This window comes from Centrocercus urophasianus, unplaced genomic scaffold, assembly GCF_019232065.1.
Source record: "Centrocercus urophasianus isolate 14NV4802_14NV808 unplaced genomic scaffold, USGS_Curo_1.0 seq_25, whole genome shotgun sequence".
Classification (NCBI taxonomy): Eukaryota; Metazoa; Chordata; class Aves; order Galliformes; family Phasianidae; genus Centrocercus; species Centrocercus urophasianus.
Window position 1 is genome coordinate 8043992 of NW_024884811.1, and position 18647 is coordinate 8062638.

The 18647-nt window shown below is 40.6% G+C and overlaps 1 protein-coding gene across 1 annotated transcript in view; it reads right to left on the reverse strand.

Moving 5' to 3' along the window:
* Nucleotides 1-18647, reverse strand: part of NDUFAF2 (NADH:ubiquinone oxidoreductase complex assembly factor 2) — a 49534-nt gene that overhangs the window by 4517 nt on the left and 26370 nt on the right. The window contains exon 3 of the mRNA XM_042825842.1: nucleotides 13541-13581. Within this exon, the coding sequence (XP_042681776.1) occupies nucleotides 13541-13581 (41 nt within the window). The remainder of the gene's footprint in view (nucleotides 1-13540; nucleotides 13582-18647) is intronic.

Below are 18647 nucleotides of genomic sequence, written 5' to 3' on the forward strand. Positions count from 1 at the left end.
GGCAGCCTGTTCCAGTGCTCCGTCACCTCACTGTAAAGAAGTTCTTGTGCACATTGGTGCAGAACTTCCTATGCTGCTGTTTCCGGCCGTTTCCCCTTGTCCTGTCTCCACTCACCACTGAAAAGAGTCCGGCCTCGCCATTCTGCCCCCCACACCTTAGATATTTATAGACCAGGTCCCCTCTCAGTCTTCTTTTCTCAAGGCTGAACAGACCCAGTTCACTCAGCCTTTCTTCATAGCAGAGATGCTCCAGGCCCCTCACCATCTTTGTGGCCCTCCGCTGGACTCTTCCCAAGAGATCCCTGTCTGTTTTGTACTGGGGAGCCCAGAACTGGACGCAGTACTCCAGATGAGGCCTTACCAGGGCAGAGTAGAGGGGGAGGATCACCTCCCTCGACCTGCTGGCCACGCTCTTTTTAATGCACCCCAGGATGCCATTGGCCCTCTTGGCCACAAGGGCACACTACTGGCTCATGGCCAACCTGTCATACACCAGGACACCCAGGTCCCTCTCTGCAGAGCTCCTCTCCAGCAGCTCATCCCCCAGGCTGTACTGGTGCATGCAATTATTCCTCCCCAAATGCAAGACTCTACACTCGCTTCTGGTAAACCTCATCCGTTTTTGTTCTGCCCAGCTCTCCAGCCTGTCCAGGTCTCGCTGAATGGCAGCACGGCCTTCAGGCATGTCAGCCAATCCTCCCAACTTCGTATCATCAGCAAACTTGCTGAGGGTGGCCACTATCCCCTCATCAAGGTCATTGATGAAGATGTTGAACAAGACCAGACCCAGCACCAACCCCTGAGGAACACCGCTGGTTACAGGCCTCCAACCAGACTCTGCCCCGCCAACGATGACCCTCTGCGCTCTGCCAGTCAGCCAGTTCTCAACCCTCCTCACTGTCCACTCATCTATCCCACACTTCCTCAGCTTTGTTATAAGGATGTCGTGGGGGACAGTATCAAAAGCCTTGCTGAAATCAAGGTAGACTACATCCACTGCTCTCCCCCCATCCACCCAGCCAGAGAGAACATCATAGAAGGCTACCAGGTGGGTCAAGCACAACCTCCCCCTGGTGAACCCATGCTGACTACTCTTGATAACCTCCTTTTCTTCCAGTTGTCTGGAGATGACATCCAGCACAAGCTGTTCCATCACCTTTCCAGGGGCAGAGGTGAAGCTGACTGGCCTATAATTGCCTGGGTCTTCCTTCTTGCCCTTTTTGAAGACTGCAGTGACATTGGCTATCCTCCAGTCTTCAGGCACCTCCCCCGTCCTCCAAGACCTCTCAAAGATGACAGAAAGCGGTTCAGCAATCACCTCTGCCAGCTCCCTCAGCTCCCGTGGATGCATCCCCTCGGGTCCCATGGATTTGTGAACATTGGTGTTGCCTAGGCGCTCCCGGACCACCTCTTCCCTGACTGAAGGGAGGTCTTCCATTCCCCAGATCCTCTCACTAACCTCCAGGGTCTCAGATTCCCGAGGGGGAGCTTTTTTCACTGAAGACAGAAGCAAAGAAGGCATTCAGTATCTCTGCCTTCTCAGCATCCCCCGTTACCAGAACACCCCCGTCACTTAGCAGGGGAGCCACATTCTCCCTAGTCTTCCTTTTACTGTTAATGTACTTAAAAAAGCCTTTTTTATTATCCTTTATCCCCTTCACCAGATTTAATTCCAGGTGGGCTTTAGCCTTCCTCGTCGCATCCCTGCAGGCCCTGACAACATTCCTGTATTCCTCCCAAGTGGTCAGACCTTTTTTCCACATTTCTTTCCTTTGAGTTTGCACACGAGCTCCTTGCTCATCCACACAGGTCTCCTGCCACCCTTTCCCGATTTCTTCCTCACAGGGACGCACCGATCCTGAGCTTGGAAGAAGAGCTGCTTAAATGCCGACCAGCTCTCACAGGCCCCCTTCCCTTCCAACACCCTAGCCCAAGAGATAGCTCCAAGTAGGTCCCGGAAGAGATCGAAGTTGGCTCTCTTAAAGTCCAGGATAGCAATCCTACTTTTTGCTTTACTTCTTCCACTCAGGATCTTGAACTCCACCATCTCGTGGTCACTACAACCCAAGCTGCCCCCGACCTTTACTTCCCTGACAAGCCCTTCTCTATTAGTGAGAATAAGGTCCAGCAGTACCCCTTTCCTCGTCGATTCCTCAACCACCTGCATCAGGAAGTTGTCTTCAACACATTGCAGGAACTGTCTGGACCGCACGTGCCTGGCCACATTGCTTTTCCAGCAAATATCTGGATAATTGAAGTCCCCCATAAGCACCAGTGCCTGGGATCGTGACGCTGCTTCCAATTGCTTGTGGAAGGCCTCATCAACCTCCTCCTCCTGACTGGGGGGCCTGTAGCACACTCCCACAACAGTGTCAGCCATACCAGCCCGCCCCTTGATTCTTATCCACAAGCTCTCTACTGCTACACCGCTCTCCCCCAGGTGGAGTTCAATACATTCTAGCTGCTCTCTCACATAAAGAGCAACTCCACCACCCCACCTTGCCGGCCGATCTTTCCTAAAAAGCACATAGCCCTCCATTACAACATTCCAGTCATGCAAGCTGTCCCGCCACGTCTCCGTCATCGCAATGAGATCGTAGCCGTGCGACCGCACGCAGATCTCCAGCTCTTCCTGTTCATTTCCCATACTGCGTGCATTAGTGTATAGACGCTTCAGAGAAGCAGCATTATGACCATATTCCTCTCATTCTATCACTAGTTACAGAGAAGAAGAGGCCAATCCCCTCAGCACAACCTCCTTTCAGTTAGTTGGACAGATCTACAAGGTCTTCACTGAACTTCCTCGAGAGTAAACAATCACAGTTCTCTCAGCCACTCGTCATAGGACTTGTGCTCCAGTGCCCACACCAGCTTCACTGCCCTTCTCTGGACATGCTCTGGACATGCTCCAGGGCCTCCGTGTCTTTCTTGTTGTGAGGAATCCAAAACTGAGCACAGTACTCAAGGTGTAACCTCACCAGTCTGAGAGGGACAATCACTTCCCTGGCAACACTATTTCTGACACAAGCCAGGATGCCACTGACCTTCTTTGCCACCTTGGCCACTGCTGGCTCATGTTCAGATGAGCATTTATCCAGGTCCACTTCTTTTTCTCCAGTCTTCCAGCCACTATGTCCCAAGCCTGTAGCGTTGCCTGGGGTTGTGACAAAAGTGCAGGACCTGGCCCTTGGTCTTGATGAAGCTCATACAACTGGCCTCAGCCCAGCAATTGAGCCTGTTCAAATCCTTCTGAAGGGCCTTCATACCTCCAGGCAGATCAACAGTTCCTTCCAATCTGGTGTCACCTGCAAAATTACTGAGTGTGCACTCAATCCTCTCATCCAGATAATTAATAAAGATGTTAAAAAGGCCCAATACCAGCCCCTTGGGAACACCACTCACAACTAGACGCCAGTTGGATGCAACTCCATTTGCCAACACTCTCTGGGCCTGGCCATCCATTCTGTCCTTCACTCAGCAACTAAGTCCTAGTTTGCCTGCCGCATGATGGCTTCCAGCTTCTCCTGTTTCCTGCCCATGCTGCGTGCCTTGCTGTAGATGCGCTGATAATTGAGCTAACTGTCTCAGCCCCAACCCTAGCACTGTTCCCACAGGCTCATCTCTAGTGAGCCTCATTTTATCCCCTTCCTCCTTCATATGATGGGGAGGAAAATAAGAACAGATATATTTGATAGTATGTATAGAAACCTTACCATAGACATACGAAAAATTAACATGTTTTTCTTAGCCCTTGTTTGCCTCTCTGCTTTAATTTTCAAATTCACAACAAAAGAGGCAAAACACTTCATATGCCTACATAAAATGAAAATGCACAAGCTGCATATAAATGGATTCACAGCCTGGAAGGGATGAGAGAAAACTTTTTCCACACTCAAATAAAAATGTCATGTCAAGTGCAATGTGGTCAAATTTTCAACTGTCAGCACAGCAAAATCCCTTTATCACATCTCTTAATTCTGTCCTCGTTCACTACATGCCTATAAAAATTGATCATGATCTTACTGATTTCAAGGGGGTTACTCCTATGGTGTTGTATTACTTCGCTACTAAGAAACAATGGAACATCACCTCTGATATCTGAAGGCTGCACTGCAATCTCTGCCAGAACAGCATGAAATGATGTACCAAAATAGGAATGTAATTCACTTAATCCAAACAGCTACTTACTAACTTTAAAACTTTTTGAAGGATTACTTCTACACAATTACCTTATACAGCTGTAACTAAATTCCAGTGGTTTAAGTCCATTTTACATGATGATGATGTAATTGTCATTTGATTTTGAGACCCAGCTGCAGCTCTTTTATTAGCTTTCAGTGGTCAAAGTATACTTGCTATCTAAAAAAATTCAAATAAAATAATCAACTTGCTTCCATGTACACATTTTAATGAAATAACTGCGCGCAATTTTATAGAAGGAATAAGCCTTAATATACACTAAAAACGTACAGGATCTTTATAACCTTCCAAATATGACTTCAGACTATCTACATGTCTTAGTGCACTTAAACACAGCGGAAGCTGGAAAGGTTCCTTGCCAAACACCTTTTGGTGCTGAAGGGCTTCCCATTCCCTGCTGAACAGCAGCAGACAACCAGTGGGCTCTGTTGTCCATGACAAGTGGTCTGTACACATGCACGCCATCAGAGCCCTCCTCTCCTCCCTTTCAGCTCACCTGCATGCAAAGACATTTTCACTTTGAGGTTCTGTTGCCACCCAGCTCTCTTCTGTTTCACATGCTCTATGGGGGGACTAAGAGTAGAAGTCATTTTTTTTTTAAATTTTAGTTTACACAGACAGGTTTAGAGCAGTATACATCTTCTGTAAGATGAATTATTTTAGAAAAATGGATAACTTCGCTACCAACTGCCCCAAAAACATACCATTGAAACTGTCTGCTGAAACATAAAAACACAAGTGCATAATGTGTTCTGACCTAGGGGGAAAGTAAAATTTTACTTAGCCCAACAAAAATAATTTTTCATCTTTCAGATGGCAATAGTTTTCTAAGCTTTCATCCAGCACTGTCTTTAAACTACTGTATGACACAAACCCTCTGGACCTGCAGTTCTCAGGAGGCACACTGCATCCACAGTATCAGAACTGCCCTTTACAATTTTTATTAAGAGAAATGTAAGGACTGGGACTTCGCTGGGGGATAAATAAATGCCTGAAAACACCCAGCCATGTTTTATACCAACTGAAATCTCTACATCTCGTTTTTGAAATGCATCAACTCCCAGAGTTAGAAACAAAACAGAAATGGTGTGGACAGAACTACATCTGACTACAAGGCTGACATCTTATTTCGAAGAGGAATGTAAAAGACTTTTTGCTCATGGCAGATTAAAAAACACAAATCACCAAAGCTAGATGAGCAGTTATCTAAGAAGTTTTAGACATTCTATGATTGGAGTTATGTCCCTTTAAAAACATGGATTAAGATATCTCTAAGGTTTTCTTGATGAACTTCATATTATTATTATGAAGGGAATACCAAAGCGGACCTACATGGACTTTTAAACAGCTGTTCTTCATGCAGAAACTGATTTCTTCCACATATTCTGACATCTTAATGGCAGTAAAAGCTACATGAACGAAGAAAAAAGGATGACTGCTCGTGGAAGGAGTGCAGTCCAGGATGTATGGCTAGCTCCCAACTGCACTGTTGTAAGAGAGATCATACTGTACTTCATGCTGCTGGCATGTGACTTTGCTGTGTCTGTTTCAGCTGTTACATCTCAGTGAGCTAATGAGGGATCTTCAGCAATTCATACTTTTCTTGCAAACTCCTGAAAGCTGTATTTTTGCTTAAAGATCCCACTAAATCCTAGTAGATGAGATGCATTGCTTAGTATTCTCTGTTATTTGGAAATTACAATCCCCAGAGAGGAGAAAAAATCAGATATCTGACTCCACCAAGAGGACTTTCAATGGCTGTACACAGAAAACCTGTTTTGTAGACAGAATGTTTGAAGTGAAGCATTCTTTCACTCTCACTGGATCTCATACTGCTGCTGCTTTACCCTTTCTGAACAAAGAAAGAGCCTCACAGAACAAATAGAATTAGTTTCTCTTGGTAGGAAAACACTACAAATACAAACACCCAGGGTCTCACTCATTAGTGTGATCAGCCCTTGCACAGTAGGTCTTGCAGGAAAATGCCTGTACTCCACCCTTTCTATGCTGCAGCACCCCTGAACTCCACAATCTGAGGAACTCTTCCTCCCCTTCCTCTTCCTGTGTCACTCTAGATCTTCAAGTTATCCATAGGTTATAGTGCTATTTGCTTCCCGTGTAACATTTTCAATCTCCTGAAGGCAAAGGACAGTGGAGACTTGTGAGCAGCTGTCTCTAAGGACGCAGGTGGCCAGACACACAGTACCAATGTGATGATGTACAATGGAATTTTTTTTTTTGAAGGTTATTTTAACAGACTGTTACCAGCTCAGTTTTGTTCTACTTAGATGATTTTCTAAAGACAATACACCCAGGTCCACAGATACAAGGGCTTGATGTATTACTAATATTAAGCAAAGATGTCACTGTTTTTTTTCAGATGGGTCTGTGTATTGAGGAAATGAAAAATAGCTTATGTTGTTTCAGAATTTGTTCCAACTTTCTAAATTTTCTTAATGATACATTCTGATTTCCTTTGATTTGAATAGGGTTAGCTTTCTACTGTCTGGTGTTAGAACTGAGAAATATTTGGACATATTAATGTTGTTCAAACTACAGAAGAACCTCACAGAATCTTTGCATTTTAGTGCCTTGTTTGAATACTTTGTCTAATCATGAATGAACTTGAATTTTGAACTCTTAAAAATGCGTATCTACAAACTATCCGAAATACTTCTTGAAATAAAAACTTAAAAATGACAAAGGGAAAAAAAGAAATCTCTTTTGAAACAGTCAGCATTCAAAAGGTTGAATGTGAGACAATTAAAAGTATCAGAAATTTTCTTTACTGACAAAATAATCAAAAGTCCAGCAAAGTGCTAGTTGTTAAGCCAAATAATCCATTCCGCAACATTGCCAAACAGGGTCACAAAACTCCCTTTTCCAGTTCCACAAGATAAATTGGCAAGATGAGGTAACAGGCTGTTACATCATATTTCAAGACCATCAATGTGAAGCACTGCATGTTCTGACCCAGGGCATGTCCTGCTAACTCAACAACTGGCATGAGCACAGCAGCACCAGGCTGGGAATAACAAATGATGTGGTCAATGAAGTGTCAGTGTATGGCAGATACAGAGGAGCAGCTTGAACTAGGAAAGCTTATCTCTCTTCATTAAAATACTGATTTAAATCAAACACTGAATCAGGTGACAGCTAATTTTATACAGAATGTACTTGTTAAATATCTGTGTTCCATCAACAATCAGCCATTTGTCAAACTGATCCAGGATTTGCTTTATTTAGTTGTTTTGTTTCCTTAAATCTCTGTCCAGTTGCAATATTAAACTATGGACTATGTTCTGTACACCTGACATTATTTTTCAGAAGGATAAATCCCATGTAATTCAAAAGTAAACTCATCCAAATTTTTCTTTCTGGATACATCACAATTTATGACATCTTTCTTTGTCCAGGCTTTGTAGCTTTTTTGACCTTCGAATGAGCATCACACAAACTACCCAGACAAATTACGGAACGCACACAGCTGCTGCTTCAGAGCAATTACTTTTGCTTACAGCCTGCAAGAACCCCTTAAACGTTATGCAGATACAGAAGCAAACCTCCAGTGTACTGTTGGAGCCATGTTTCCGGCAATGGAAACTACTGTAAGAGAAAGGCAATTCCTTATGTTTGTTTGGCACAGATCACTCAAGTTTTGTGCACTCTGAAAACTACCCTTATTTTGTATTCTTGGCTCTTTAAAGGAGCAGTGTATGAACTCTCTGGTTTTAATCAGTTAACAGCACAGAAGTTGCACTCCACAATCAGTGTGAGTTAGATCAATATATTATTTACAATATATGTACCATTATGATTTACAAAGAGCCCCATATTTAGTTTTAAAGGCAGTTCAGTAGGGGCTTGCTCCTAAATCGTATAACATAATCCAGATTTCTGGACAAAATCAAACACTTACCCAAGACAGCCAAAACTGAAAAGAAGCAGCAAAAACCACAAACTAACCCAGAATAAAGGGCAGCCTACAGTCTTGGTGCCCACAAAGCAAGGGAGGAGATGTAGCTGCAGTCAGTTTGTTCCCTACTTTCCCCTTGCTTTAAATATGATGTAATCTGTACCAGCCCTTTTCCTGGTACACTTTACTTCTCCGTCCACCCTCATTCAGCTGTGCTGACAGTGAACTGGCAGACAGAGCCACTGCTCCATGCAGTCCCACCCACACAGACAAAGTGTGGAACAAAGTGGCAGCAGCTCCCTCTCTCCATACAGCCTTTGGATCTGCAGCACAGGGAAATGGAAAGTAAGGAGACACTTTGATCCCTCAGTCTTCTGTGGAGGCTGAGGACAAAGTAAATAAGAGGAAAAACTCTTAAAAGATAACGGCTTCTTCAATCTCTTTGTCAAAGTGACTTCACTGAATGCTCCTTTTTATTAAGACTCTTTCAGCTCAGCTCTGTACTGTCAAGTTTTAATGCCCTTTCAAACTGAGTAATAATCCTTTCAGAAAACATGCACAATTTACTGTGCAAAATGCTATTTAGTGCAAGTCAAATGATTAGAAAATTTTCAGTCCCAAATTTTCAGTCCTGGTTGTGATCCTGAACAACAGTGGTGGAAAATATTTTGCCCAGAAGAGCTGTTTATCTCTGTCCCTTCTTAACAGCATTTCCCAAAACCGTAAATCATATCCTGCAGCTTTTTTAGTTGCTTCAGGAATACTCATTTGCTAAACCCTATTCTCTATGTCAAAGTTCTCATTTTGAAACTTCTCAACTGAAGAATATGAAAGAAGATAGGAGAAAAACTAAAATGTGCAATCGGAACAGTGTCAAAACAAAAGGCTGTGTTGACTCATCTCCATGACTGAAGCTAGTTTATTTCATATAATCTCTCAAGTAATAGTTACGACTGAATGGTAAAAGTAGACACGCACTATGGGAGCTATTACAATGTAATTACTTGAGGGGAAGCTATCGCTGAAACCTCAGGCTTACTGAAAAATCACTGAGGTACATTCCTCTTTCCTTAACAAGGAAGATGTCAAAACAGGCAATTATAGAAATGCTAGACATAGTTTGAAAATAAGTTTCTTTTTATAACGTTTCAACTTCTACCCACCTGCACAGTTCAGAAGACACTGAGTTTTGTTACTGCTTAATAAGTAACGCATGAGAAAAGCAGTCATTCACTGTAGTATGTCCTATTACAAACTACCTTCATACTCCTTACACCAGTTAAAGAAACACAAAACTCCATTTTGCTTCCCACAAAATATTCAATATACAAACATATGCGCATACAAAGAAAGAAACAGTGAGGATTTAACCTGTGAATACCTCTATCTACGCTATATATGGACAACAAAAAAAAGAGGCCTCCAGCATATAGAGAATTTACTTCCAGATCCGTATTCACAGAACAGTTTTTCTGCAGGTACTCATGTGCCCATTGTGAACTATCACACTGGCAGGTTTAGAGAACTGCTTTCCTCTCCATGTCAGTTTCGCTAGCATTGCCACAAGAAGTTTCTCTGGTTTTAATGCTCACATACTCCGGTACTACAAGATTGTCTTCATTCTGTCCTCATTTTACTGGAAAGTTAGGAGCACAGCTGAGTTATTCGGGCACCCCCAGGACATTATCAGAAGTAGTGCACAGCTGCAAGGTTTGTTATGGGGGAAAAAAGGGGTTTGCATTGCTAAATACATTAAATGTATTAAATTAACTGAAATACATTTGTGTTTCATTTTAATAGACCCTGTCAATCTGACAGTAAATCTGTCAGAAAATGACAGAAATCTGACAGTAAATCTGATGCTGAAATAAGAAGTATTAAGCTTGTAAGCTACAAATAAGAAAAGCTTAAAAAATGCACTATATACTGGATATTTTTAAGGTTAGCTACATCCTTAAAAATGTGCCTGTTGGTTCCTTAATGCCAGGCTTTGAAGCTGAAGATTCAGTTGTGTCTCTTACACAGGATATCTAAGCTAATTTTAGTAATATTACTCTCTCTACCTATATGAGGAAAGACTTGGCTATGTGTCTGATATAAATACATATTTAATTGATATACTTAAATACATATATATATATATATATATAAATGATCATATGAAGATGAGTGACAGAGAGTCTCTCTCTATCAAGATAGGCACCAAAAATGAAGCTTATGCTAAGTATCTTATGCATCCAGCATCTCAGGATCTGCACCAACAGAGACTACCATTTCATTACCTTTTTAATATCTATTTATATTTTAATACCTATTTAATATAAAATATAATATATATAATTTATATATATATATTATATATAAATATATCTCAAATTTTATATAAATTTATATAAAATATAAATTTTATATAAAATATAAATATCTAATGAGTGCAAGAGATGTAGAATGCTTATGAATGTCATGAAAATTGCTCTATCAACAAAGTCTTGAGAAGTTCTTGTCAGCAGATCTTTGCTTGGAATTCATTAAGGTACATAAAAAGCCAGATCACTCTTACAGGTATTACACTGTTCAACATCTTTTAAATATAGAGAGTTCCAGTTTGGTGAATGGAACAGCAACAGGAGACCAAAAAGAGAGTCCACAGGAGGATTTACCCCTTGCATTTTTTTTTCCCATGCAACTGAGACATGCCAAATACAAAACACTAAGATGCCATGTTTTAAGTCAGAAGTGAAATCTGTAGACAGAATAAAAATGGTGTCATGAGCTCACCATGCTGGCCAGCATAAATAAGGACAACTCACATTCGCCCTCACTTCAGTGACTGATGTAATGATTTTGAGCCACATTTCCTTGGCTTACAAAATTCACTGGTTCCCAGGAGGTTCTTGCTGGTGCTATCACAGCAAGATGTGTTCAGCTGATTTGTGAAGCTTCACAATATTTCCCAAGTTTTATAATAGACCTCTCCAAGAGATCTGAATGTACAAGCATTTTGGCAACCTCTATCACCCACAGCCGAGAGCTGAATAAAAGATAAATATGTAAGAAAAAAAAAAACCACCACAAAATACTACATGGGGATAGTAGGCAAACGGATCAAAGAAGTGGAACAGAAATTGTAATAAAGCTTAACATAAAGCTCAATATACAATATAAATAAAAAAAAGGGGGGTAGGCTAAAAAAAAAAGACAATCATAAAAAAAGAATTGTAATGTTTTTCTGTGGTGTTACAATGTGATGTTGACAGTAAAATGTCATTAAGGCACAAAACAGAAATGGCCTAGTCCCAAGAGAAATATGTAAAAGAACAAGAAGATTTGTTATGCATAGATTCAACAAGAAACATGGTCAAAAACATTCCCTGGTTCCACAGCTTAGAAACAGCAGTTTACCATATCAGCATTACTGTCAAAATGGGAATATAATGCACAATAGCTACCCACAAATTGTGTACCTAAAGCACTAGAGCCAGTCAGTTCTACATATGACACCAAATAGTATTCTGTATGCACTTCACCGCTATCTTTACAATTACATTGTGATACAACAGTTTCTAACCAAAGAGGAAAGTAGAACACGCACGTCCCCCCATACTAATACAGAAAAAAAAAATAAGCTGTGTATCACATTTAAAAAGCATTGCAAATTTTTAGCAAGAATTTTTAACATATGTGTATTTGAACTAGCTTCCCTTATACAGGACAAAAACAAACAAACAAACAAACAAACAAAAAAAAAAAAAACAAACCAATCCACATTGGAGATTTTGTGAAAGAAAAGGTAACTGCAATTCAAATTGCTGGTATAATACTTCTGCTCTGATAAGGACAATGCACAGCCCTGCAGGTAAAATACCTAACGGCTAAATAGTTTTTCAGATCTATTAATTTATGGACTGAAGGTACAAGCAGCCCTGTTAACTCTGCATCACTATTCCCACTAGTCTTTCAGCCTCCATAGATTGCTTCGTTCTGGGACGTAAAATATTCAGAACACCATTGATCCACAGTTCTCTCACCTGTACAGACTCCATCTCTACATGAGATGAGAACAACAGCCCCAGTGCCAGAAGGAGCTTTACTGTTCAAATTCTAAACTTAGGGCTGCCCATGTTCTCTGGAGTAGGTTCATCTCTGGATGGTTAAGAGTTTGGCTCTTGGAAATGATAGCATAAAATGCATGAAACACCTCATGCCTTCAAGTGTCACATGACGTGATGCTTTCAACACAAATGTTCTAGGCATACAGTATACTTGGGACATGGCCACTTAAAAGAGCAGTCCGAGCTTAGATGGAATGCTTTCTGAGGTATCCCTTTTGCACAAAAAATTAGGATTAGGAGGGAGGGAAAAAAAGTTTGTGGGTTTTCTTTTTAGGTGTATTAATTCTTCTCTGGGTCCCATCATTTGAGGGTAAATTTAACATTTTCTTCCATTCACGCATGCAGTGTAGCCCTTATCTCCGCAACCTCAGAGGCAAAGGGTAAAAAAAGGCACAAACAGTTGAAAAGCTTTAAGTTGCATGGGAGCTATGGCTTGTAAACATCATATGAAAAGCATCTCAAGCTCATCCTCATGTACAAGTAGGCAGAACAACATTTCACAATCGATGCATTTCAGAAGATCCAAGTGACCAAAGCTTTGGTCAAAGCAATTATTCTTATTGACCTAAGTCAAGTTTATGTCCCTCTGGCTGTTAGTTTGAATCTTCTGTAGTAACCCACGCTTTGCCGACTCAATCACTCCTAGCTAACACTTAGCAACTTACAGTGCAAGCCCAGGGTAAGAAGTGGAAATGTGTGCATATGTGTGCATACACGGACAAGAAGCCAAATTCATTCTACTCTTTACAAAGTCATCAGCATTAAAATTAGAGGATATTTTGCTTTGTTCTACTAGAAACCACTGAGAGAAAAAATTATGGCTGCAACTCCCCCATCTCATTAGCAATGTACTGTTTTAATACAGTCTGTTTGCTTGTATTGCTGGCATCTGAATTTGAAACCCGCATTTTAATGTCGGCTACCTTGAAAAAAAGGTTGCATTAATACGCAGAGAACCTGTCCTAAAAATTCACAGCAGTAATTTGAGAATTGATGTAATTAAAAAAAAAAAAAAAAAAAAAAAAAAAAAAAAACCCTCTTGAATAACCATGACTATCTTAAAGACTCTAATTTCAAATAAATAAAAGAAACAAAGAACAGAATATTGGGGGTTTTATTTCCATGTATTTTTCATTTTCCTAAGTATATACATCAAGTCTTAATGTTATTTCTTAAATTAGGCAAGCAACACTATCTTCTCACCCCAAAGCAACAAGTTACTGGACAAGTAAGAACAAAAAAGTCCACTGTAAAAGAATTACTGTAGTTTTAACTGTCACAATTGAAAATCTAAAGACAATTCATCTCTTACCTCAATGGTGGGTGGATCCTTTCTTTTTTTTCTTATCCAAGCTGCAAAAGAAATAAAAATCAATTGGATATTTCAAAGATAACAGACAGTATTACAACTCAAAATGATATTGACTTCGTAATAGAAAGCAAACATTTATATAAAAATTTGCCACAGCACAGCAAGCCAAAACAACATTTCCCAAAGTATCCAGCCCCAGTATGCTATGTCCCATGTCAATACTCTCAGCTATCATAGAAGAAGAAAAACATCTTCCTGTTATGAAAGCTTGAGCACAGCTTACACACTACCCAGAATGGCAGAACAGGGCTTTAGACCCAGCCTTCTGTTGAGCTCGCTACACAGAAAAGCAGAGTTTCACCCTGAGAAAACATGAAAGTATGAAAAGCTTTAGACTACTCTGGAGAAAAACAACCCCTATATATGCCTCAGGCTCTGTTAAAGCTTGAAAAGCTCTCATAGACATTAGCGTTGACTAAGTTCTTTCATGGGATGCAAAATATAGCCATAAATCTGCACAAGCTCTATCTGCCTAGTCTCAGATAGGCTGCAAGGTTTTACCTGTTGCACCAAAGGGAGGGTACAAAACAACAGAGGAAAGAAAGGATGCTCCTTCCATCTCAGCAAATTCATGGAAAGGACAGCAGTAGAATTAGAGCAGTGGCAGTGTTGGTTGTCCTGTGATTTTGGTTTCCCATTACGAACTATAATCAACAGCTGTATGTCTGCTCCTACCATGAACTGCCTGTCAGTGCAGAGCTGACTGGAAGCAACAATCCAAGGGGATTTCATTGCAGACAGAAAAGTGGTACCATGTCCGATCTTGCTTCATTCAGCAAATGAATTATTACAGAGGGCTCCAACTCTGTTACAGAAATTGTTAGATGAACAAATTCCCTGACTGTGAACAAGTCAACATGCATCTCTCTTCAAAAGTACCTCTACCAAATGCAACATTTTCTCAAAACTGTTGAATTCACAGAACTGCTAGGTGCCAGTTAGCATATTTTGTAGACATTTTATAGACATTTTGATTTTTTTCCCCATTTCTACTTTTTAGATGAATTTGTAGAAGCCTGCAAATAGCAGTGAACAGATGGACAAACATTAAGAAAGCAGATAAAAGGCACAATGTTCTTCTATATTTTTGGATAAAAGTTTATCATGCTTGAAAATTAGAACAAAAATGCCATTTTCACTATCACACATTATCACTCATGCACTGTATTCCTGGTCATTTCTTTCAGAAATGCTATTAAAATGGATTATTTCAAATTTTAATCTTCCAGTTCCACTGGATTTTGAGGGGAACTGCAAATCAATCAAGCAGCAAGCTCAAAGAGCTAACAGCTGCATGGAGCCACAATTTCACCTTACTACTGAAAATGCAATCACCCATACAATGAGCTAGCACTACTCCGCTTCAGCAACATGACAAAGTTGATTTTAGGAGGAATAGCTTAAAATTAATGTAAGAACGGAATTAAAGCAGGAAAAATGTCATTACACAGCTTAGAAATCAGTCGCCATGGCAAAGCCAATAGCTCTAATTCAAGGTTAATGATAAAATAATCTTCAATTACATGAAATTGTCTGTTTCTTGTCCATCAGATGACAATTTCTGAAACATATTTTCTTAAAATTATCATGCATATATACTTATGAATATCAATACCTGTCAACTCAGTAATCTTTTAGTCCTAACAAAGTTAAGACCTATATACGCAACTGGGGGGAAGTGTCTGAGTACTGAAAGCAACACCAAACCTTCTGCAAAAGCTTCACGTTACTAGAAAGCAAAACCAGCCCATTACTTTAGTTACAACAAGATGACTTCCTCTTTAATTCTGTAGAATTAGAAAACATTCTGCATGTATTTGTAGCACTTACAGGCACTTTAACTTTATGAGAATTTCCAAATACCAAATCTGACAAGACGTGTACCTAAGCTGGTATGCTGACAGCAATAATGTTATTAGAGAAAATCATACCACAAAAGTCTTTCCTCCTGAAAAAACATATCATCACTGCTCATATTTATCAACAGTTCTAATCACATGCAGAAAAGCTAGAAAGTGCTAGAAATATCAAGTACCAAGAAGTATGTTTAAAAGATGCAGTTGGGAAAAATGGAAAAGAAGTAGCTTAAAATGCTTGGTGAAAACTGAAGTGTGAGGATTACTTTCCATGAAGTATCATCTTCTTGCCTTTCTGTGCCTCATTTATTTGTCACATGGATGTAATTTGTTACAGTCCCCCTGGTCTCAACTTCACTGCTCTCAGCACCTAAAAATGACTTCATTTTGTTGAAATTGCCAGTATTTTCTTAAAACGCAAACATTTTCACAGCTGCATCCTAATTTCAACTGGTTACAATTTAGTAATTCTTAAAAACGACCTTAAAATTTGAAATTCTACACAAAATGAGCTGCAGCTACAAACTATTGTTGAAACAGTCATTACAATAGATTTTTTTTCACTGACAGATAGGACTCATAGTCAGTTATTTCGGTAATGATTTTCAGATGAAAGGAATACTTCTGTTAAAAGATTTTATCATTTGATCATCTGCCTGAGTACAAGAAGCACAGTGAAGGGTAGTACACTGTGTACAAGTTATGTCAACAGAACCCAAGAATTGAGGAGCATTATGCAACTTGTTTTCATTCACAGAATCACAGAATGGCCAGGGTTGGAAGGGACCTCAAGGATCATGAATCTCCAACCTCCTCCCTCATGCAGGGCCACCAACGTCCCCATTCAGTACTAGACCAGGCTGCCCAGGGCCCCATTCAATCAGGCCTTGAACACCTCCAGGGATGGGGCATCCACAACCTCTCTGGGCAGCCTGTTCCAGCACTCTCTCTGTAAAGAACTTTCCCCTGACATCCAATCTAAATCTTCCCTCCCTCACCTTAAAGCCACTTCCCCTTGTCCTGCAGTTATCAACCCTTTCGAAGAGTTGATTTCCCTCCTGCAACTTGTAGGCTCCCTCAGCCTGTCTTTGTAGGGGAGGTGCTCCAGTCCTATCTTTGTGGCTTTCCTCTTGACCCTTTCCAACAGCTCTCTGTCTTTTTTGTACTGGGGTCTCCACACCTGGACACAGTACTCCAGATGGGGCCTCACAAGAGCAGAGTAGAGACGGACAATCACCTCCCTGTCCCTGCTGTCCACCCCTCTTCTGATGGAGCACGGGATACCATTTGCTTTCCGAGCTGAATTAATGAATTATTAATATATCACAGTTAATAGAAACACTCAAAAACAATCAAACTATCCTCAGTTTATTTCTCATACCATTACCCAAATATACTATTATCAAAAATGTATCCATTTAAATTCACAAATAACAAATAACACACACACAGTTATCGTGCTTTTCCACAATATACAGTTATCTCTTCCACAATGTTCTTGTGAAGAAATTGGCTGCCCATGGTTTGGATGGGCATACGCTCTGCTGGGTGAAACACTGGCTGAATGGCTGGGCCCAAAGAGTTGTGGTCAGTGGGGTTAAATCCAGTTGGTGGCCAATCACGAGTACTGCGACCACTTCTATTTACCATCTTTATTAATGATCTTGATGAGGGGATTGAGAGCACCCTCAGTAAGTTTGGAGACAACACCAAGTTGAGAGGGAGTGTTGATCTGCCTGAGGGGAGAAGGGCACTACAGAGGGAGCTGGGTAGACTGTATTGATGGGCCAATGTAAACTGTTCGAGTTTCCATAGGGGCAAGTGTCGAGTCCTGCATTTTGGTCAGAACAACCCCAGGCAACCCTACAGGCCTGGGAAGGAGTAGCTGGAAAGCTGCCTGACAGAAAGAGACCTTGGTGTAATGATGGACAGTTGGCTAAATATGAGCCAATGGCATCGTGGCTCATATAAAGAATGGTGAGATGAGCAGGACTAGGGAAGTGATTCTGCCCCTGTACTCGGCATTGGTCAGGCCCCACCTCGAGTACTGTATTCAGTTTTGGGCACCTCAGTACAGAAAGGACATTGAGGTGCTGGAGCAGGTCCAGAGAAGAGCAACAAGGCTTAGAAGAGCTTGGAGAATATGTCCTACGAGGAGAGATTGAAGGAACTGGGACTTTTTAGTTTGGGGAAGAGGAGGCTGAGAGGAGACCTTATTGCTCTCTTCCAGTATCTGAAAGGTGCTTACAGCAAGAGCTCCACTGGTGACAGGACAAGGGAAATGGCCTCAAGTTGCACCAGGGTAAGTTTATGCTGGATAGCAGGAAAAACTTCTCTACAATAAGGGTGGTTAAGCACTGCAATAGGCTCCCCAGGGAGGTGGTTGAGTCACTAACCCTGGATGTGTTCAAAAACCATTTGGATGTGGTGCCCAGGGACATGATTTAGTGGAGGGTTGTTAGTTAGGGTAGTATGGTTTGGTTGTGGTCGGACTTGATGATCTTGAAGGTCTTTTCCAACCTGAGCAATTCTATCGTTCTTTGATTCTATTTTTTTTTCCATCTATGAAAAGCATTTGAATACATGCTATACCAGGGCTATCACTTTCCTTCTTTTAATACCTGTCAGAATTATAAATTTTGTTCGTTTAAGTGTAAATAAAACCTGCTGATACAGCTAATGAAAACCATTTTCCAACTTACTACAGGTAATTTCACTTTACCATTCACATTACCATTCACTGTATCTCTAATGAACTGCATTAGAAAATCATTACTTAATGAAAAATTTATTCACTGTTGTATAACTGAGAAGTATAACAAAAATGTACTAGAATCTCTTCATAGTCATAAGATGAATTTAGCTTTAATGTACAATATCTCCTCTGAAAAAAATCCATTCCAGAAACATTTTACACAAAGCACAGACTAAGATACAAGATTAAAAGCACAGAAGTTTTCATCTGAATTCAGTGCATTCTGCTGTATTTTACTTCAGTTTCAAATAGTTTCGTCAATATTTCAAAAGCAACACATTTTTCTAATTCTATTTTTTTTAGATTGTTCATCTGACCACTCTTCAGGGGGAAGAATAGGAGGAATTTAATATACTTAATCTTCAATAGTTTTCAGGTGTGATATATATATATACAAATAGAAACTGAAGTAAAATACAGCAGAATGCACTGGATT